Below are 19953 nucleotides of genomic sequence, written 5' to 3'. Positions count from 1 at the left end.
CCTTCCGGCGCTTCTAATGGTGGAGCAGACAGGGAGATGGCTGGAGAAGCAAGATTGCTTTCGTTTTCCTTAGTGGCTTGACCCGTACCAAGGGCAAGCTCTTTCACATTTTCTATCTTAAATCCTTCATGCCTAAGATCTAAAGAATCTCTAATCAAGGTCCACAGTCCAAAAGTATCTACTGGAACCTTCTTTGGTCCGTGGGCAGAATAATAAGTTTGTAATCTCTCTCCTACCTTATTCCATAAATCTATGTCTACTGTCCCTTCTCCTGGAAACTATGGGCAGACTTCCTTAATAAAGTCTAAAAATCTTTCTAATTGGGGCTTCCCTACTATAATTCCCCTAATAGCCAATAATTTCTTCAACCCACAGACATAAAGCTGTTTGCTTCCTGCCTGTCCCATATTGGATTCCCAGAAAAATCACTTACCACGTCCACGTTGCTTGCGCGCCTCTTCTTTCGCGCCTCTTCTCTAGTTACCCTGGCCAGGGCTTTCTCTTCTCGACGTGGTGGCCCTCACCTTCTCCCTGTCCTTCAGGTCCCTGTTCGGGCGCCACTTGACGCAGTCCGGCCGTGCCGAGTAGATCAGGTCCTGAAGTGTGGAAAGGGGGCAAAGAAAACAAAGAAAGACAGAAAGAACTGGGAGGGCTGACGCTCCTGCGCGTTGCCAGCAAAGCTTTATTAGAGTCCAGAGTATTTATACAGCAAAGAAGCACACTATCCCAGGAAATAGCATTATCCAATAGACAATCAAGCACAGTATTGACGTCAGCGGTAGCCGGGCAAAGGTAGGCACAGCAGGGCTCCTTCAGTTGCTCATGGAATGCATAAACAGGATGTTCTTTGTTCTCCATTCCCGCCACATCAGCAAGAGGGGGAAAGGTCATAGCCTGTTCCCCACACTGCCTCTAACAAGTTATACTTTTCCTGTAAGTCTATGGAGAAATCTTGTGCTTCTCTTATGCTATAGATTTTTTTTCAGAAGCTCTTGACTGATTCATTTGTTCTCTTGCTTATTCTTAAATGAGAAAAATTCTAACTTTGATGTTTGATAAAATATAAGGGTGTACAGTACTGTTGGATTCTATGCTATCTCCTTGGTAGCTATGGTTATAAGGTGCAGGACTGGCTAAAGTGGATAGTCCCCAGCACAACTTCTCATGTCTACGAGGAATTCCTGTCATTCAGCTCTGGCCCAATGTGGGGTGTGTAATTTACATGACTATAAAAGGATAATTTGTTCTAGTGATTCTAAGGGTGTGTAACTCCGGGGTGGGGGTGGGGCGAATCCTGTGGCAAAGCACCAATTGATATCTACATGCACTAAAGCCAGGCAAGAGATTCTGGAAATATTGCAATTTTACCCAAAGGGTGCTTTATTTTTATCTATGATAAAACTTTGTTTCTATGGAGAATGACCTGTTTCATTGGCTCTTCCCATCAGCAGTCTTGTTCACAGTGTTGATTTTATTTACTGCAATGTAGCCTATCCCTGGCCCATCTACCTCTAACCTTGTATGTTATGATTCACAGGTCCTAAATATATGCTCAAAGCGAAGTGGTTGATGGGGGTAGAAGAAGGTGGGACTGACACAAAGTAGCTGGTTTTCTAGTAGGTAGATAGTAGGAGGTAGATTAACTGGGTGAAAGAAGAAAATTATTTGGGCTGACAATTGTGTTTCTTAATTGAGAGGCATCTGGGCTTTCGGTAATAGATACATTGTTTCTTAAAATTGATTGTTACCCTCAGTTTTCAGTGTTACAAATTAAATGATCAACTCTGTTATCATGATTAGTTTAATGGGAAATTGGGAGAAGTCATATCAGAGATTTATTTAGGATATATTTAAATCCAAAAGAAAATTTATTTTTTCTTTAAGCTTTCTAGGATGGGTTAAAACCTTTTGCTTTTTTTGGACTAGTTCATTTTTTCCTAATCATGCTAATGAAAACAAACATTTATTGTCTTCCTTGTCAGATTTTGAGTGTGTCTTTGTAAGTCTGGGGAGAGGAAATCCTGGGGCAAAATACCTCTAAAAACCAAAATCACTCAAAGGGAGAAATAAAATAAAAAATCCTTTTATTGCTCACAAACTGCAGTCCTGGGCAGTCTCTCTTTCCTGCTCCAGCAGAAGCAATACTGGCACTTCCCTCACCTCTCAGGTACCGATAAGCCCTCCTTGCCCATGTAATTGCCCACTGATAGGGAGATGAACTTCTCTCCACCCCTGAGGAATGTTGCAAATGCACTAAAGCCATACTTCTTTCCACCTCTGAACGCCTATTGATATGCAGATGTATTAAAGCCAGGTGAGATATTCTGGAAATGTTACAATTTTACCCAGTCTTCATTTTATTAAAACAACTTGAAAGGTGGGCCTTAGTTTCCTTGTTTTTCAGGTAAGGAACTGGAGGTGTAAGTGATCTGCTTAAAGTCTCATAATTGGTAATTGGTAGAGCTGAGATTCAAATCCAGGTCAAACTTCACAGATCTCACTTTTTTTTCATTACATATTTTTGAGAATATGGCTAGCTGATTATTGAAAGCAAGTAGTTATCTAGAATTCCTCTCTTATGGTATGAAAGCTTTTATATTTTAATTACTTGTGAAAATAATGTGCTTATAATCTTCTTTTTGAGATGGCAGTTCCTGGATTTACCTTTGATGCCTTCATACTACTGTTGCACATTAGTTCTGTGGCTAATTATCCCAATGGAAAAGTAACAGAGTCCTGTGATGGAATGGTTCCTCAACACGGGTATACTTCGCTCTCTGATCCTGCTTACAACATTTCAGTGAGTCAGATGACATTTAGACCAGGAAATCAGATTAAAGGTATTGTGATGGATTATTTGTATTTTGAGTTTCACTCTTCTACTGTATATTGAATCTTTATTACTATTGGATTATACAATTTCACTTAAATCTGTTCACCTGTTTTTGTAAGATATAATTTTCTACTTCTCATGTTATGTTTAACTGCTGTATAGACAACTGTATTACTTAAGTAGTATATCTACTCATTTAGGTAGAATAATCGACATATAGTTACATGATACATAATATAGGTTTTAAAGTATGTTTTTTGTCATTATTTAATATATCAACTCAACAGAAGAGGAAAATAAAGTTTATTTTATCTGGTTTAGGCTATAATAAACCCTTATCCTTCTTGATATAGGGTAAACTCTTGTGTTTCCCTGATTCTTCTGCCAAAATTTAGGCTTATAGTTAAAGGTGCATGTATAACAGTATTTTTATAGACTATTTTCTGTAACTCTAGAAATGCAAAATATGAACAGATACTCTCTCAAAAAAAGGAGTGTATGGAAAAATAAGCTTGGAACACTCTGTGTATCATATATAATATACATCTTAGAGTTTCATACTACACAGTAGAATGTGTAACTCCAGAGGGAAGGGTTTTCCTGGCCCAGGGCAAATTTCCTATGAAACTGGCAAAACTGAAATAAGTCAAGGGAAAGGGTAGGTTAGGAGAAACCATTTTTATTGCTCACAGCTTGCTTGAATTTGCTGGCCAGGCTCTACACTACTCATCCCCTCTGGCCGTGGCTCATGCACTGCCCCATGGTGCGCCCTCTACTTCCTGCATGCCCCTTCTGGGAGTAACTCCATTGGTGGGTCCTTGGTGACCGGCATATGCCAGACCAGTTACTTACCAGGAACTGAGGGGAGGAGAGAATGGCTATTTTTTTCTCCACCCCTTGCCCAAGATGAATGGGAGGCTCTACAGCTGAAAACACCTATTTATATGTAAATGAACTAAGGTTAAGCAGAAGATTCTGGAAATTCTGTCATTTACCCCACAGATGTTAAAGGTCTGAGGGGTTTTCAGTAAAGAAACAAGTATTTACTTTCATACATTTTTCAAACTAATAATCCCATCAACCAGTCCCTGACTGTCACCTACCTTTCCCCATAACGGAATGGCTGTGGCTGTTAACACCTTACTAAGTGAATGCTCCATGGAACACAGTGTGGAACTTCTTTGTCTGTAGGATGAATTCTATTGTTTCTCCCTTGGAGTAGTTTTGCATACATTCACCTGATTCTGACTGTGATGGACCTCCTCTAGTTTCCTTTTTGGGATGTTAACCTATCTCTTAACCTATCTTTTTGTTTCTCAAAGTTACTTTGTCAGGGCTGCCATTTAAAGGCTTTCTCATAGAAGCACGTGATGCTGAGGATCTGAGTGGCCCTCCTATTGGCTCCTTCACACTTATTGACAGTCAAGTGTCACAGCTTCTGACTTGTGAAGATATAAAGGTTTGTGTTTAGTTTGAAACTGATTTCTGTCAGTTTCCATGGGGCTTTTCACTATATGGTGGTGGTTGCAAGATAAACAATTGTGCTATCCATGTATTGCAAGTATCTAAGTAGATTCAAAATGATCCAACTTGCCCCTGAGTCTCACTACTTGCAGTGTATTTCTATACATCAACATCCTGGAATAGGTAGCTTTTGATATTCTATAAAATATTGACTTTTATTGTGCTGAGTTTTTGAAGGATATTTATATTGAAGATAGAGTTCTTGATTGGGACAGAGGTCTAATTTTTGTCATTCATTCATTCATATAATAAACATTTACTATGCCAGGCACTGTCCTGGTGCAAAGGATATGGTGATGGACAAGATTTACTCTTATTCTTTGAAGATCTCATAGCCTTACACATAATTAAAACATATGTACATATGATATATGACACATAGGTAGAATATAAAATAAAGGACAGATACATAAGTAGAGCAATGTGATGACAGATTAGAAGCATACACAAAGTGGGTGGGGGTGTCACACACAGGCTAGAGGGAATTGAGAGAGAGCTTGGAGGAGATGATCTCCATTCTAGGTCTCAAAGAATGAGTAGGAATTTGCCAGGTGAATGAAAGTGGAAAATAAGATTGTTCAGAAGAAAGGAATTACTAAAATAAATGCTACATATTTGGAGCAGGTATTTTTTCTTTTGATGAATCTTCTGCATTCTATTTGTATCTATTAATGGAAGGAATATAAATTTGTGTTCTAAATGAAGTAATGAGTTGGCTTTATGTAGCATTCATACACTCAGTATTCATACCTCTCTTCAGTTCTTACATTTCTGCTAATTCTAATTTATTCACAGAGCCAGCTGTTTATTGGGTGTCAACTAGTCAACATGTATTTATCGAGTACCTGAGTCCCTATTATAAATAAAATTGTCCGTCCCAGAATGCCAAAGTAATGCAATGATAAATTAACTTTGCAATATGATAGTAGTTCCAGCCATGCTGAGCTGTTAAGTGACTGAATGATAGTTCTTTTCCATTTTATTTCAGGGGTCAGCTGTGAGTCACACAAATCCATCCAAAAAAACAGTAATTAAAGTCTACTGGAATGCTCCAAGCACTGCCCCAAATCATATACGGTTTCTGTGAGTAGGAGAGTTTACAACTTTGTAACTAATGTAAAGAAAACAATAATGATCTGTATCATTTTTTATACCTGTTGGACATTTCAGCTCTTAGCAGAGGATTAGTATGGTAATGATACCACCTTAGTGATGTAAATGGTTGTTTTGCTTTTTTGTTTGATTTTTTTCCACCCAGCATAGGACCTGGCATCTAATAGACACTTAATAGACATTTGTTGAGTGAATGAAGTGTTGCACTGCCTTCACACTAGTGACAGCCATCAATTAATACTTGAGTCTACATGGTGTATGGATTCATACTTTTTTTTATTTGCTCTTGTGTCCTGAAATTTGGAAGACTTTTTTGGCAGTGTTAACACCTTGCAGATTAGATTGTCAGACAAGTAGGGCCCTGCATGCTCTCAGAAGTATGAAATTCAGTAAAATTAGAATACTTCTTCCTTAATCTTAGATGCAAAGGGAAATGGGATGTCATAAAGCCACTTAATGATGCCCGAGTGCTGTTACAGACATATTTTAAGGGGAAAATTGCTCTCCTCACATGTCTCTATTTTCTGCTTCACTTTGTGCACAGGTTTCCCCAGCACACAGTAACACAGCTTTGCTCCTGTGTGTTGTCTGGCATGTGAAAAAGGGAAATATGATCCAGTAAGAGCCAACAGTCCATTGTTTTTTCATGTGAAACCTTCATAAGAGTGTATATCAATAATAACTTAATAAAAAAAAAAAGAGCCGACAGTTACTAATGCAGTCTCTATATAGCTTCTTGCTGTGGCTGCTGGCCACACACACCTGACAATAATTTGAACAGTGCCCTATGAAATGAGTAGTATTGTATGTTCTTTGTATGTCAGAAAATAGAAATATGTGTCATTTAGTCCCTAGCCCCAGCATCATGACTGCTGTGAGTGTGCCCAAAGAACAGACAAAGGAGTGAGAATCAGAGAGAGAGTGTGAGTGAGCGAGAGAGCAAGTGCCCTAGAAGTTCATATAGTCATGGGGTGGAAGAGGCATTAGAGATTTGCCTCAGACAAATTAGTAGTGCTTTAGGTATTGTTCAGTTGTTCGTCTCTACTTCATTCCCTTTTTGTTTTCCCTTGGTTTCATGATGATGGGCCATAATCAGAGTTCTGTCTGATTTCATTGATATGGCATTTCAGAGTCACAGTTGTTCAGAAGTATAAAATCTACTGGGTGAAGATTCCTGGTCCTACAATTTCACAACCAAACTCACTTCCTTTTACAACACCTGAAGCTACGATAGCCCCTTTGTCAACGTTACCTCCAGTCTCCCATTTAACCAAATCGGTAAGTAACATTTTTCTGATTTCACCAAAAGGCATCTAAAATAATAGCTTCTTTGGAAATTATGGTTCTTTGCCTGGTGAAGTGTGTAGAGAAGTAGCTGTACTGGGTTGTGGCTGCAAGTTTTTGAGTTCTCTGCAGGAAGCTGAAGGCAGTCTTCATTGCAACATTCCAACTTATAGGTTAGAATAAAGGTAGTGCAAGACCCTGCATGCTGAATGTGTGCTTTTGATGTTCACACACAGCCTATACTAGCAGTGGTTACATTTTTATTTGAAAATAAATCTGATGAAGCAGCAGCTTTCTTTTTTTTTTTTTAAGTCAGCTAAATATCAAACATGCGGAAAGAGCTTAAAAGGGTAAAGCTAAATGTAGACAAGGTATGGAGGAGAATCTTGAAATGGTGATATAATTCTTAGATCTTAATTCTTTAATGCCAGTGAACTCTGGGAAATTCTGTGTGATGAACTACAGAAACTCTTCTGCAAGGACATCAACTGGAATTCCATTTAGGCCTCTGATTCAAATGAGTTATGATTGAAGAAAATGTATCTTGGAATGAGTAATGCATATTAGAAACACTAGAAAGGTTTTACTGAAGTTAATTTTGGTAAATTAGGCTTACTAATTCAGAAGTGAATATAATGAAAAATGTCATGTCAGGTTATTACAGTTGAAAGAAGAAACTTGGGCCTGACTCCTGACTTATCTAATTTGTGTGTGACTTTGGGCAAATTACTTAATTCTCTAAGTCTCAGTTCACATATAAAATGAGAAATAATATCTATCTCTTAGAAGTATCACTACCAGAACTAAACAATGTAATAAATACAAGGTTTCAAACTGCTCTGTATTTACTAGATATTCAGTAAATATCAGTTCCTTTTGTATTTTTTTCCCCATTATCCTTTTATAACTCTTTGTTCTCATAGGGAAGACTAAGTAAAGCTCTTGCACTGCTATGTAATGTCTCATTTTTGTCTTCCTTCTCTTCTATGTTTTACAATATATGGTGATTATATTTCATTACATTATGAATGTTTCACTTTTGTTTGACCATACAATTAGGTCCATTATTTCCACCAGTTCTCAGTTTATTTAGTCTTCATGTTTATTTACTTAAAAGCTGAGCTGCTTTAGGGGAGTAACCAGTCAGTTTGGACCTGAACTTCCCAGTTAGAATCTGTTGACAGATTATCTTTCCGGTTATTCACATGCAAGACATTAGCTCTTGCTGGAGTTTTTAATGTGTCTCTGCACCAATAATCTTCAGTTAGAGGGAAGTTCTTTCAGAATGTTGGGATTATAGCATTTGTAGAACTAGAAGAGATCTAAGGGTCTATTTCATTCAGCCCCTGTTGTCTAGTTGAAGGTGAAGGAACTTGGAGAGAATAAATCCTTTAGTGAATGTAATGGAGGAAAGGGGAGAGTCAATACCAAAGCCCAAGTTTCTACTTCCTAGTGGCTTGTTTTTTCTACTCTAGAATGATTTCTCTTTAAGTTCCAGTGAAATAATAAGAAATAAATATATACTGAACTCTGCCCTGGTTGCTAATATTTGATCTTTGACCCTAGCTCCTGATACAGAGCTCCTAAAACCTTTGTAATTTTCTGCTTAATACGAGCATCAGACAGAGCTCCTAAATCCCTTGGGATTTCCCAGGTGATACAAGTGTGTTTTGTTCTAAGGAAGTGACTCTGGGTGGCTCCTGGATGGCGGCTAGTCACCAAAAGGACAGCCATGGTTAGAATCTGGGAACTTTCAGCTCCACTCCCCATTCTCCAGAGAGGGACTGCAAAATGAGTTAATAACCAAATATGCCTAAGTGATGAATCCTCCATAAAAATAGAAAATTATGGGGTTTGGAGAATTCCTGGGTTGCCGAACACATAGAGGTCATGGGAGGGTGGTGCCCCCTTCCCATATACCTTCCCCTCTGCATATCTTCCCTCTGACTGTTCCGGGGTTGCGTCCTATTATAATAAACTGGCAATCCAGTAAGTACTCTGTTTTCCTGAGTTCTGTGAGCCATCCTAATGAATTATCAAACCCAAGGAGGAGGTCATGGGAACCTCCAATGCCCTCCTGTGGGAACCTGGAACTTGTGATTGGCATCTGAAGTGGGTGCAGTCTTAGGGGATCTGACAATAACTTCAGGTAGATAGTATCAGAACGGAATTGAATTATGGGACTCCAGATTGATGTGCTCAGAGAATTACAGGATGGCTTAGTATGGCAAACTCTCCCCTCCCCAAGCCCTGACATTTGCTGACCAGAAGTATTAGTAGTGTAGAAGACATAAGAGTTTTTTCTACACAGTTCCCATTAAATCTAGTTACATGAAGTGATGTTTAGCTCTCTTCTGAAATGTACTGTCACAGCCCATTCTAATGACAGCATCTGATAACTGTTCATTTGCTCTGTCAGAATGTAGAGCTGACATTTTTTTGGTAATTCTCTTATTTGCCATACCAAGAAGCTCTGAATTAAATCATTATAGATTGTTTTTGTTTTTCCCCAGCTAAATTGTTATTAGCATTATTTGAAGTGGCAGTATATGTAGCAATAGCCATTTTTTCTTATATTATTTTAATGTCAAATTTGAACCTGAATTCTAGAAACAGAGTCCAGGGCCTAAATATAAAAACTTGCTAAGGGTTTGTTTGTTTGCTTTTTAAAATTCCATCTCCTAAATTAGAGGGTACCCTTTATGCTAAGAATGTCAACATGGACTTTAATATTCCCTAAGTTTCTCCAGAAACTTTCTCCATAACCTAATTAATGTGAAATATTTTGTGTCTTAAAGGTACTTTAATACTCATGCACAATTACAGTCTAACTAATGTTGTATCTTCCAAATTTTAATTAAAATTAATTAACTTTAAAAGTTCACAACCTAACTATTGCTCTGATCATTTCTAATTTAGGATGAGTCTTGTTCCTTATTTGACTCCTTATTATGAAAAGTTATTCTCATTAAAACCTGTGCTTCAAGGGAGTGACTCTTCTGTCATTGGAAATTTTGATAATTAAGATTTTTTTCTCCCTTGTCATTTTTCTAGTTCAGTGCTTCAGACTGTGGGAACAAGAAGTTCTGTATTAGGAGTCCTTTGAATTGTGACCCAGAGAAGGAGCATGCCTGTGCCTTCTTGTCCTTCACACGACATAACCAATCAGTGATGGTTGAAATGAGTGGTCCCAGTAATGGCTATTTATCCTTTGCATTTTCTCACGACAGATGGATGGTTTGTACCTCTCATTTACTTAAGTGGTAATGAAAGCAAAATCACTGGAGTGAGCCTAAACAATGGCAGTTTAGCTGTTCATTCCAGAGTCAAATGATTTTACTTAAGGGAGGAATGGGCAGGGCAGGGCAGGAGTTACTAACTTAGAATAGGTTCTAAGTTAAACTTCTTTGGGTATTTCATGTTTTTAACAGTTGGGCAATTAACATACCTCTAAGAACAGACTGTCCTAGGGAAAGAAAGGAAAATCATTTTATTTTCAGTGGATTTGCCACTTTATGTTTCTATCTCTGTTTATCTCTCTGATAAAGCAAAAAATTCAGGTAAGGAAAGTTGCTGTGCATAAAAATCTCATGTTTGTGATGCTTTTCAAACCCCAGTTATATTCTCAAGTGGCCAGCAACTACAGCATGCTCTGGGTGTCCCCACTGTGGTAGTCACTGGTGCATTTTCCCAACAGTGACTTAAACATGGGGTATCCAGGCAAAAGTATGTTCTTTACCAGTAGGCCCCTTTGTCAGATCTACAGAAGGCTGCGATTTAAACTGATTCTCCCTAGGTAATGCTGAATGGATTAGATGATTCTGTAGGTGGCAGCCTTGTGCTATGGTGTGGAAGAGCAGAGTGCTGAAAGAATCCCGATTTCCCAGGGAGAAGGAAGAAGAGTATTGTGGCTGGGACACATGTATGTCCTGTTCAGGCAGAGTTAGCAGTGATGGGCAGTGATGAATACAGATGGATAAAGCCTCTTACACATTAACAAAGGCAAGGAGTCTTTTCTTGAGAATTTTCTTCCTGTTAGGTTTTAAACTTAACATCACTCCTTTATGGAATCATATTTCAAAAAAAAAAGAAAGGAATACTGAGATTCTGTGGTAGAAGAGCTAATGTTTTCCCTAAAAGATCACTCTGATCATATTGGTCCTTTACACTGGTTGCAAGTATTCGGAGAAGGTAGGTGTAACTTTTTTTAGGAGGAAGAAACTGCAACGTAAGTATATGACCTATATATTCTACTATATAGTTCCAGAATGCACTCGTTATCCTTTTTCATCAAACAAGGGGTATACCTTAAACCTATGAAATATAGGCTATATCCTTTGCTTTTAAAAATAGCATATGAAAAATTATGACTCCTTTCTAAAGATGCTTTTATGGGAAATTCTGTCCTTGCTCGAATAATGTTGCAATTGTTTAAAATATTTTCCCCCCTTTTTGTAATTCCCACCAGACCCATAAGCAAATCCTTTTGTGTATTGTCAGTTCTGGCAAATATGAATCAAGTTTGGTGTATAGGTTAGACAACGAGGCTGGGCTAGAAATCCAGTGTGACTCTAGTAAGTGTCAGACGATGGTAGTACCTGTTGTGTGAATGTGATGGAATTGGCTAGGAAGGGAATTCTGAAGATCAGTCCAAGGAGGATTAACAAAGGTTAATTTTTGAAATAAGTGTGTAGTTTCATTAGGGCTCATCACACATTTAGATATGTGTTCTAGCTACTTAAATAAAAAACATTCCAGTCACTCTATAGCTATACTTCATAAAATCTGCCAGCAAATGGAAAAGATGCTATTGTTGCACTCAGTGTGGTGATGAGCCTGTAAGTAAGCAGCTATTTCTGTTCTAAGTTGTAGAGATAAAAAAGCATTTATCTCTAATTCAAGATATATTTATCTTACTTAGAAATCTTATGTTTCTAGTATAGCACTCATCAAAAATGTTTATAAAAAAAACTTAATTATGCAGGTGCAGTTGATTTACAGAGCAATCTTATTTAATGATTAAAATCATCGGTACACCTGTTTGCCTAAACTGGGGAAAATAAATCATCCTTAAAAAATATTTTTAAAGTGGTTATTTCTATTTTTGGTTATTAAAACATTTTTAGGATATTTTTACAATCTGCTATTTCTTTTCCGTATGTAATATAAATTCTGAAGGTGTCTGATGTTATGAATACTGATTAGATAATCTAAATCACACCTTTTTTTCAGTTGGCTTGTAAATTAATGATAGCAATTGTTTTGGTATTTGGTCTCATCACTAAAATTGGTGGCAAGTATAATTTTTGCATATTTTTGCTAACAACGACTTGCTAATGTCTGAATTTTAACTGAATTTCAAAGTATACCCATCCTCCCCATCTCAGATGTTTTGTTAAATGATATATAAAGTATACACACTATATATTCACTTCTTTTCTCTTCTTCCCCCGCCCAGTATCATCTTGCTGTATACATAATTTCTCAATGCTGAAACTCTAGAATGATCCCAGTCCTGACGTCTTCTCTTACACTCCAGGTTGGGATTTCTAGCTGCCGGCTGATCTTGTCCACATGAGCGTTCCTGGACAACACAAACTATCTTCTATAAAACTGAACTTATTATCTTCCCTCCTAATATCCTCTTATGTTCCCCATTCTTCGGGATCAGCAACAATAATCAAAAAGCAGCTACCATTATTGATTTTCTCATTTCTTTTCAAATACTGGGCAATTTATAGAGTATTTCATCCATTGATGCCATTGTCTTCTATTGTGTCCAGAGAATTTTGGTTGTGACTTAGATTTCTCCCTTTTATTCCCCTCTCAGGTCCTTCTTTCTCCTACTCATCCCCAACTTTTTGTTCTAAAAAGTTTTAAACCTGCATGAAAGTTGAAAGAATAGTACAACAAGCACCAGTAAGTCCTTCACCTAACATTTGCTGCTTACTCATTCTCTCCCACTCTCTCTTTCCATGTGTGAGTATATGTGTGTATACATCAACCTATGAGGCATAAACACACATTTTTTCCTGAACTATCATCTGACAGTTAAAATGTAAACATATCATTAACATTTTACCTCTAAAATTTGTAGCACATGTTTTCCAAGAACAGGGACATTTTCTTACAATTGCCATAATATCTTAATCACATTGAGAAAACTTAATGATGGTATAATAATGATTTTATACAATATACAGTCTATATTCCAATTTCCTCAATTGTCCCAATGAAGTCTTTTATAGCTGTTTTTTTTTTTTAATTCTGATTCAAGACCCAATCAATTATCACTCAATGCATTTAATTGCTATATCTCTTTAATCTCTTACTTTAGTGCAGTAACCCTACCAGTTTCTTGATTTTTTTTTTTCCAGATCACTTGTTTTGTAGAATATCCCACAATTTGTAAAATTGATTCACGTTGAGATTTTTGGCATAAATACTGCCTAAAGGATATGTTTCCATCTCAGTGCATCATATCAAAGGTGCATAATGTCAAATTCCATTATAGAGGATTCTCTATTTTATCACTGGTATCTGTCAGATTTTTCCATTGTGAGGGTGTATTTTCTCTTTTTAATTAATAAGTAATCTGTGGGCTGATACTTTAAGTCTGTCTGAATGTTCTGTTCCCCAATAATGTTTTACCAAATGATTTTAGCATCTATTTATGTTCCTTCCTGAATCAATTGTTAAATTTGCAATTGCAGATACGGGGATTTTATAGTTTATTTATAAGCTAGCATTATTCCAAAAAGAAGAGCTTTCTTTTCTCTGCACCTCTTCTCTTTTGGAAAAGAACACTATGGACTAATATCTTTTCCCTGTTGTGTTACAGTGTATTACCATCGTTCTTTTAAATACCCATAGGGACCCAAACGTGGCCAATGGCAGCCCATTCAAGCTGGTTTCTGTCCCCTTTTGATCCAAGTCTCTATTAATTTTTTGAGTATGTTCTTATTTTCTGGTGTAACATGTTCTCCAATCATCTTATTCCATGCATTTCATAATTTCTCAAGGGAGCTCTGTTTCCTTTAAATAGGAGTGGTATTTAGAAGTCAAGATTTGGGTAGTTACATGTTCACTGCCATCATCTTCCAGATAATTTTGATTCTGTCTTGTACATACTTCTTTCATTTTCTTGATTGCACTGGCACTATCTCTGACTTAGCTTACACCTTTCTGTAATAAAAGTATTTTGAAAAATATAAAAAGTATTTTCACCTTTTTGACTGCTGCAGTAACCCCTTACCAGTACTCCTGCCTACACTGATTTCTCCTTTCTGTGTCATCTTTCAACAGCCACTGGTGTTCCTTCTCAAGCTACAGCTGAGACCATCTCAATCCTAGAGCCCAAACCTTTGTGAACCTTTAGTAGTTAAAATAAAAATGTTCTTTTTCATAAGCATGGCTTTCAAAATTCTTCAAAGTCCTTGTTGGAATTTCTAAATTTCCAGCCTTACTCTGTATATGTTTTAGCTAACATAACTATCAGTTTTTAAAAATTTTCATTTAAAAAAATATTTCTATATCTTTGATCCCAGAAGTTCCTCAGTCTGGAAAATTTCCCCTTAATCCCAGCTCTTCCTTACCCACAGGTTTAAGTTTTTTATTCTCTAAGCCTTAGTTAATTACTATGTTTTCCCATAAGCTTTTCAATCCTTTGGTCCTACATAATTTGTCTTTCCATGGTACTTTGTCTAAATCTGTTTTATCATATTTCACGTACTATTACAGTTATCTCTCCCCCATTAAAACATAGTTTTTGATTGTAAGGACCATCTAGTCATCTGTATTCCTCTCACAGTATCCACACAATGTTTAAGAGGTGTAAATACAAATAGGTTTGGATGAATATATACAAAGTATATTCACACAATGTTTTCTCACAGAGTGTGTTCTAAATCTTGAATCGAGAGGAACAAATCAGGGAAAGAGGTTCTGTCCACTTCAGGGATTTTGTAGAACTTCTTACATGTGTGCTTCTATATTCTCACCCCAGGCTTTATAGAACTGTCTGGAGCTTAAGGCTGGAATAGCGCCTTCTCTTACCCTTCATTATAGAGTAGTGAGAAATGAGAGTTATCTCTTCTCCATTCCTGTCATGCTTTCCAATATTTGAAAGGTGTGCTTATAATGATTTAGTATGTTAGCTGACTTAGCATCAGTTTGCCTCAAAGTCAACCATTCTGTTACATTAGAATTTCTTGTAAATAACAAAAGAATTCTTATGCCTCATTGGTAATAGACATCCTAGAGAACTCATTTTGCTGTTTAAGTCAGAGATCAGTGAACTTTTTCTGTAAACTCCAGGTAGTAACTAATTTAGAATTTGTGGGCATATCATCTCTGTTGCAGCTACTCAACTCTGATGCTAAAGCACTTTCAGACAATCTGTAAATTAACAGGTGTGGCTGTGTCCCAATGAAACTTCATTTACAGACACTGAAATATGAATATCATATATTTTTACTTGCCATGAAATAGTCTTCTTTTTCTAATTAAAAAAATACCATGTAGGTATGTAAATACCATTCTTAGTCCAGGGGCTGTACAAAACAGGCATCAGGCTGAATTTGGACCGTGTGCCATAGTTTGTCAGTTCCTGGTTTAAATAATGACAACTCCAAATTTTTTATCTTGAATTTAGCTAGTTCTGATTTGAATATCAGATGCTAATGGTGAATAATTGCTTTCTAAGGTATGTGCTTCAGAGTTCTCAGACGTGGGACTTTAAAAAACAAATTTAAAACATGTTAGAATATAGCAAAATTCATGATAGATAACTTTTTAGTTCTTGAATCTTGTTTAAAGAATTTAGTGACTAAACCACATAAAATACGTTGACAGTTTATGGAGAACAAGTTAGCATAGGTGAAAGAACAAGCTCTATACAAAATAACTTAAAGTCCAGATTTTTCATTTGTACTATCACTTAAATGAATGTACTTTGAAGATGCTGTCTAGCCTCTGATAGTCACTTGAATAAGATTCAACTTTTGGAGCAAAGGGATATTACAGACTAAAGGATAGATAAGAATTAGGCTGACAAAAAATGCCTCCTTGAGCTCAGGCATTGGTCTCAACATGTAATAGAAAATCTATAGAGTGTGTACAATATTAGCATTTTTGATTATAGTGTCTTCCATCTCAGAAGTTACCCCCAAAACCTAACATAATGCAGTGCACTGACAGTCATGAAAATTTTAGGGACATAGATATTTACTTACAAAGAAATATCCAGAACAGTGTTCACGATGACTTAAGTGAAAAAACATAGGAAAAATGTATATATATTCCCATTTGAGATGAAGAGATGGGTTTAAATGCAGATAGGCTTGGATGAATATACACAGAAGTATTCACAGTACTGTTCAATTAGGGATGGGTTTATTGGCATGTATTTGCTTTTGTATTATAACAAAATTATTTTAAATTAATAAACTGGACAGCCATTTCTCCAAAATTCCTAGTTTCCTTCAAGATTGTCAGTAAATTCTGTTTTGAAAGCCTCAAATACTAATCGATTTCATTAGAGACTTTTTAAAAAACAGAATGTTCAAATTCTTCTAAGTTCTCACTGGCAATTGTTTTTCAGGGTGATGATGATGCTTATGTGTGTATTCGTGAAGGTGAGACTGTGCACATAAAACCTTCCCATCTGATGGGGCGAAGCCACCCTGTGATGGACTCTGGGGTAGGTGTGAAAATTCTGGGCACCTCCACCTGACCTGTCCTCGTCTGGCTGTGTGGCTGACTGAGCATGGCTGTGCTGCAAGATAGCTACAGACCTGCAGTTAATGGCAGAGCCCAAGTAGGGGCCTGGCAGCTGGGTTCCTCTCTTATAATAATCAGGGAGTCATTGTTTTGCAATTAAAAAATTTCTTTACTATACATATTTAATAAAATTGTATACAAGGTGTACAACATAGTGATTTTATATTCCTATACATAGAGAAATGATTATGATAATCAAGCTAATTACTATATCCATCTCCTCTCATAGTTACCTTTTTTTTTTCTTTTTTGGAGTGGGAGTGCCTAAAATCAACTGTCTTTGCAAATATCCAGCATACAGTGTGGTATTATTAACTATAGTCATAATGCTGTGCATCAGATTTCTAGACTTAGTCATCTCCCGTAACTGCAAATTTGTGCCCTTTCACCCACATTCTCTCCTTTTCTACACTTTAGAAAGCCCTAGGCAAGTTTCTCTGGAAGGAAATGAGAAATGTATTCTTGCCTGTGTCACATAAATCCTTGTTTTGCATCTTACAAAAAATATTTTATGGTTTGTTAAGGTGGTCAAAGCATCAGGCCCTTTTTAAAAGCTTACAGGCAGATGTTTAAGACACTTATGTCAGTGGCCCGAAGGATTTCTTGTCCAGTGAGAGGAGCATATGTGGTGAAGACTGGTTCAGAGCTGTGGCTAGTTGTCTCACAAGCCCCCTCATTGGCATCTGGGCAAGGGTGGCCTATTTCTGGCAGGGAGGTGTCTTTTGCACAGGGCAGTAGATAAACCAATGAGCTGTGATCAAGCAGTAGTTACGTCTGATGACATGTCACATTCTTGGCAGAGCTTTCTGGTGGGGCTGGCACTTCTCCCCAGTGGTATGTTGCATTTGGGCCATGGAAGTACTTCTTGCTCATTATTTCTTCATGGGTTTTGATTGTGTATTAGTGGCCAGATAGAGTTAGTACATCTGCCAAAGTTTCTAACCCAGGTAGAGGAATTGGGGGGTTCTGACTCAAAGTAAAAATAATATTTCTGCCAACTGGGATAAAGACAAATAAACTGGGAGAAAATGTTTCTTGGATTCTTCAAAGAGGAGATGGAAAAACAGCAACACTGTAGACAAAACATGCACAAAGGATCTTAGAGAAAGGAAATTGAACAGGACAGGGCTATGATCATATTTTTAGGAAATCTTTGGAAAGTGCTGAGAAGACCTATTGCGTGTTTTTGTAGGATGCTCTTAAGGATATGGCCTGGAGGCTGGTGGACGGTGTTATGCAGTGTTCCTTTAGAAGAAATATTACCCTTCCTGGGGTTAAGAATAGATTTAATCTAAATACAAGCTACTATATTTTCCTAGCAGCTGGTGCAGCTGTTGATGGTAAGTATATTGATAAAAACAATCAAGTTTTTTTCTCTCTCTTCTTCCTTTTTCCCTCTTTTCTGGAGATTACTGTTATTGCTCATTTTTAAGATACATATTTGTGGGTAAAGAGTTATCAAAAGCCATACCCATTTTGCCTGACAATTTGTCTTTGGTTGACCTTCTAGCTTTGTTTTCCTGGAAACTAGATAAAAGTACTGTCAACTGTGTTATAAGGCAACATGCTTGCAATAAAAATGACTCTGGCTGGTAAACTGCATTTGGATCAGGAACAAGTATAAACACCTGTAAGAAGCCACACCTCGGGCTTCCCTGAGTGTTGTCTTTGGCAGATCTCTTGCAGGGATCCTGTAAGAAGTAACTTTGCGGTTGTTGCAAGAGATATTGCCTTCTGTGGGATCACCTGTCTGACATGAATCTCATAGGAGCTTTCTAACCTGAGTTTCTCCAGGAAGGTGGAGGGGTGGGGGTAAAGAGAATAGCTCCTGGGTGGTTGTGTAAACTGCTATGAGACCTCCCACGGAAGGGCCTCACAGTGCCCTGCAGGTGGGTTGTGCTTCCTGTCCCGCATCTTTCTAAGTGAATCTGATGCCAGATGCAGCCTAAAGTAGCTTTATGGGTTTGAATGTTTAGTTTTTCTTTAAGATGCCCTGGTAAGTACAGCAACACGTATTAATAGGAATAACTAGATTTTGTTGAAGGTCTTGGCTAATAATGTTTTGAAGAATGGCAGGAAATGCCAAGGGTAGTAGTATTTATTGACTCATTGCTTGGGAGATAATGCTGACCCTAAACTTTCAGAATATAGCCTCCTTTGGAAATGTGGAGAAGCTGGGCATATCAAACGGAGGGTTAGGGGATAGAGGAAGAGCAGAAATGTGGTGAAGGCACAATTGTGAGAAGCTTTGCATATTCTTCATGTGGTTTAGATTTTGTACTATAGATTAAATGGAGACAGAAAGTTTTTGAGGCAGGATAAAATATCTACTCAGTATTTTTTAGTTGTAGTTGATCTGTGGAGTTATCTTAGTCAAATTGTGTATTCTTATTAGAACCAGCACCAGCAAATATGGCTTGAAAATCATTTATTGGTTATATGATAGTGAAATAAAATTACTTAGTGCTTAATGAGTGCCGGTCACTGCCTAAGCACTTCATTTTTATCATAAAAACTATACCATGTATGAACTATTAATATCCCTGTTTTATCTGGGAGGAAACTGAGGCTTACAGAGATTAAGTGATTTGCCCAGACAAGTAAAAATCACTGGAATTTGAACCCAAACTCTCTTGTGAGTACTCAAAGCCCAAGTATGCAACACTTTTGAACATGGAAAATGTAAGAACTGAATTTTTAATGAGGAAAAGGTCAAATATTTGTGTTTTTAAGCAGACATCACTATATTACAGGTAACTGTGTTTGTTACTGTAGCAATCACTTATTGTACATTATATACATCTCATTTATTTCTCACAGAGGTTAAATAGATATTATATTGCCCATTTTAGAGATAAGGAAACTGGAACCTAGAAAGGTTGACTAACATGTTCAAAATCAAACAAGTAGCAGAGTTAAAAATTAAAACCAGGTCTGTTCCAATGACAAAAGTCATGCCCTTTCCGTCATACCAGATTACTTCCTTTGGTGCCCAGCATGTTATAGTGGCTTCCTAAATGATTATTGACTCAAATGGAAGTCTTAAATTGCTAGGGAATGTAACAGTTTGCATTTATACTTTTAAAAGTTTTATACTTAAAAAATTTATACTTTAAAAGAAAAGCAATTTCATTTAATGGATGAATTCTGTTGCATGTTAAAGTGTGTGTGTGTGGGTGTATGGCAATGCCCCAGATTTCTACTAGGTCAACACTGTGGAAATTGGAACATATTATCTAATAGAAACATTTTAAGTAGTAGTTCTAAAAGCCCCCCAGACAAGCCTAGTTCATTGATAATACATGTGCAGAACAGAGAATTGCTTTATCTTCCTCTCCTGTTCGTGTTGCTGTGCTGATGGCATGGTGGAATGTCTACCTTGTCTTTTGTGGTGTTTCTCAAAGTATGATGCTCAAACA

The 19953-nt window shown here is 37.1% G+C and overlaps 1 protein-coding gene across 1 annotated transcript in view; it reads left to right on the top strand.

Annotated features, from left to right (window-relative positions):
- The window catches only part of FRRS1 (ferric chelate reductase 1), a 55421-nt gene that overhangs the window by 19072 nt on the left and 16396 nt on the right, over positions 1–19953 (top strand). Inside the window, exons 2-8 of the mRNA XM_036883875.2 lie at positions 2645–2840; positions 4156–4292; positions 5346–5440; positions 6601–6748; positions 9809–9991; positions 16356–16454; positions 17727–17874. Coding sequence (XP_036739770.1) covers positions 2645–2840; positions 4156–4292; positions 5346–5440; positions 6601–6748; positions 9809–9991; positions 16356–16454; positions 17727–17874 — 1006 coding nt within the window. The remainder of the gene's footprint in view (positions 1–2644; positions 2841–4155; positions 4293–5345; positions 5441–6600; positions 6749–9808; positions 9992–16355; positions 16455–17726; positions 17875–19953) is intronic.

Source organism: Manis pentadactyla, chromosome 4, assembly GCF_030020395.1.
Source record: "Manis pentadactyla isolate mManPen7 chromosome 4, mManPen7.hap1, whole genome shotgun sequence".
In the NCBI taxonomy this organism is placed as follows: Eukaryota; Metazoa; Chordata; class Mammalia; order Pholidota; family Manidae; genus Manis; species Manis pentadactyla.
The sequence above is the reverse complement of the archived record's forward strand: the minus strand, read 5'-3'. Positions and strand labels throughout refer to the sequence as shown.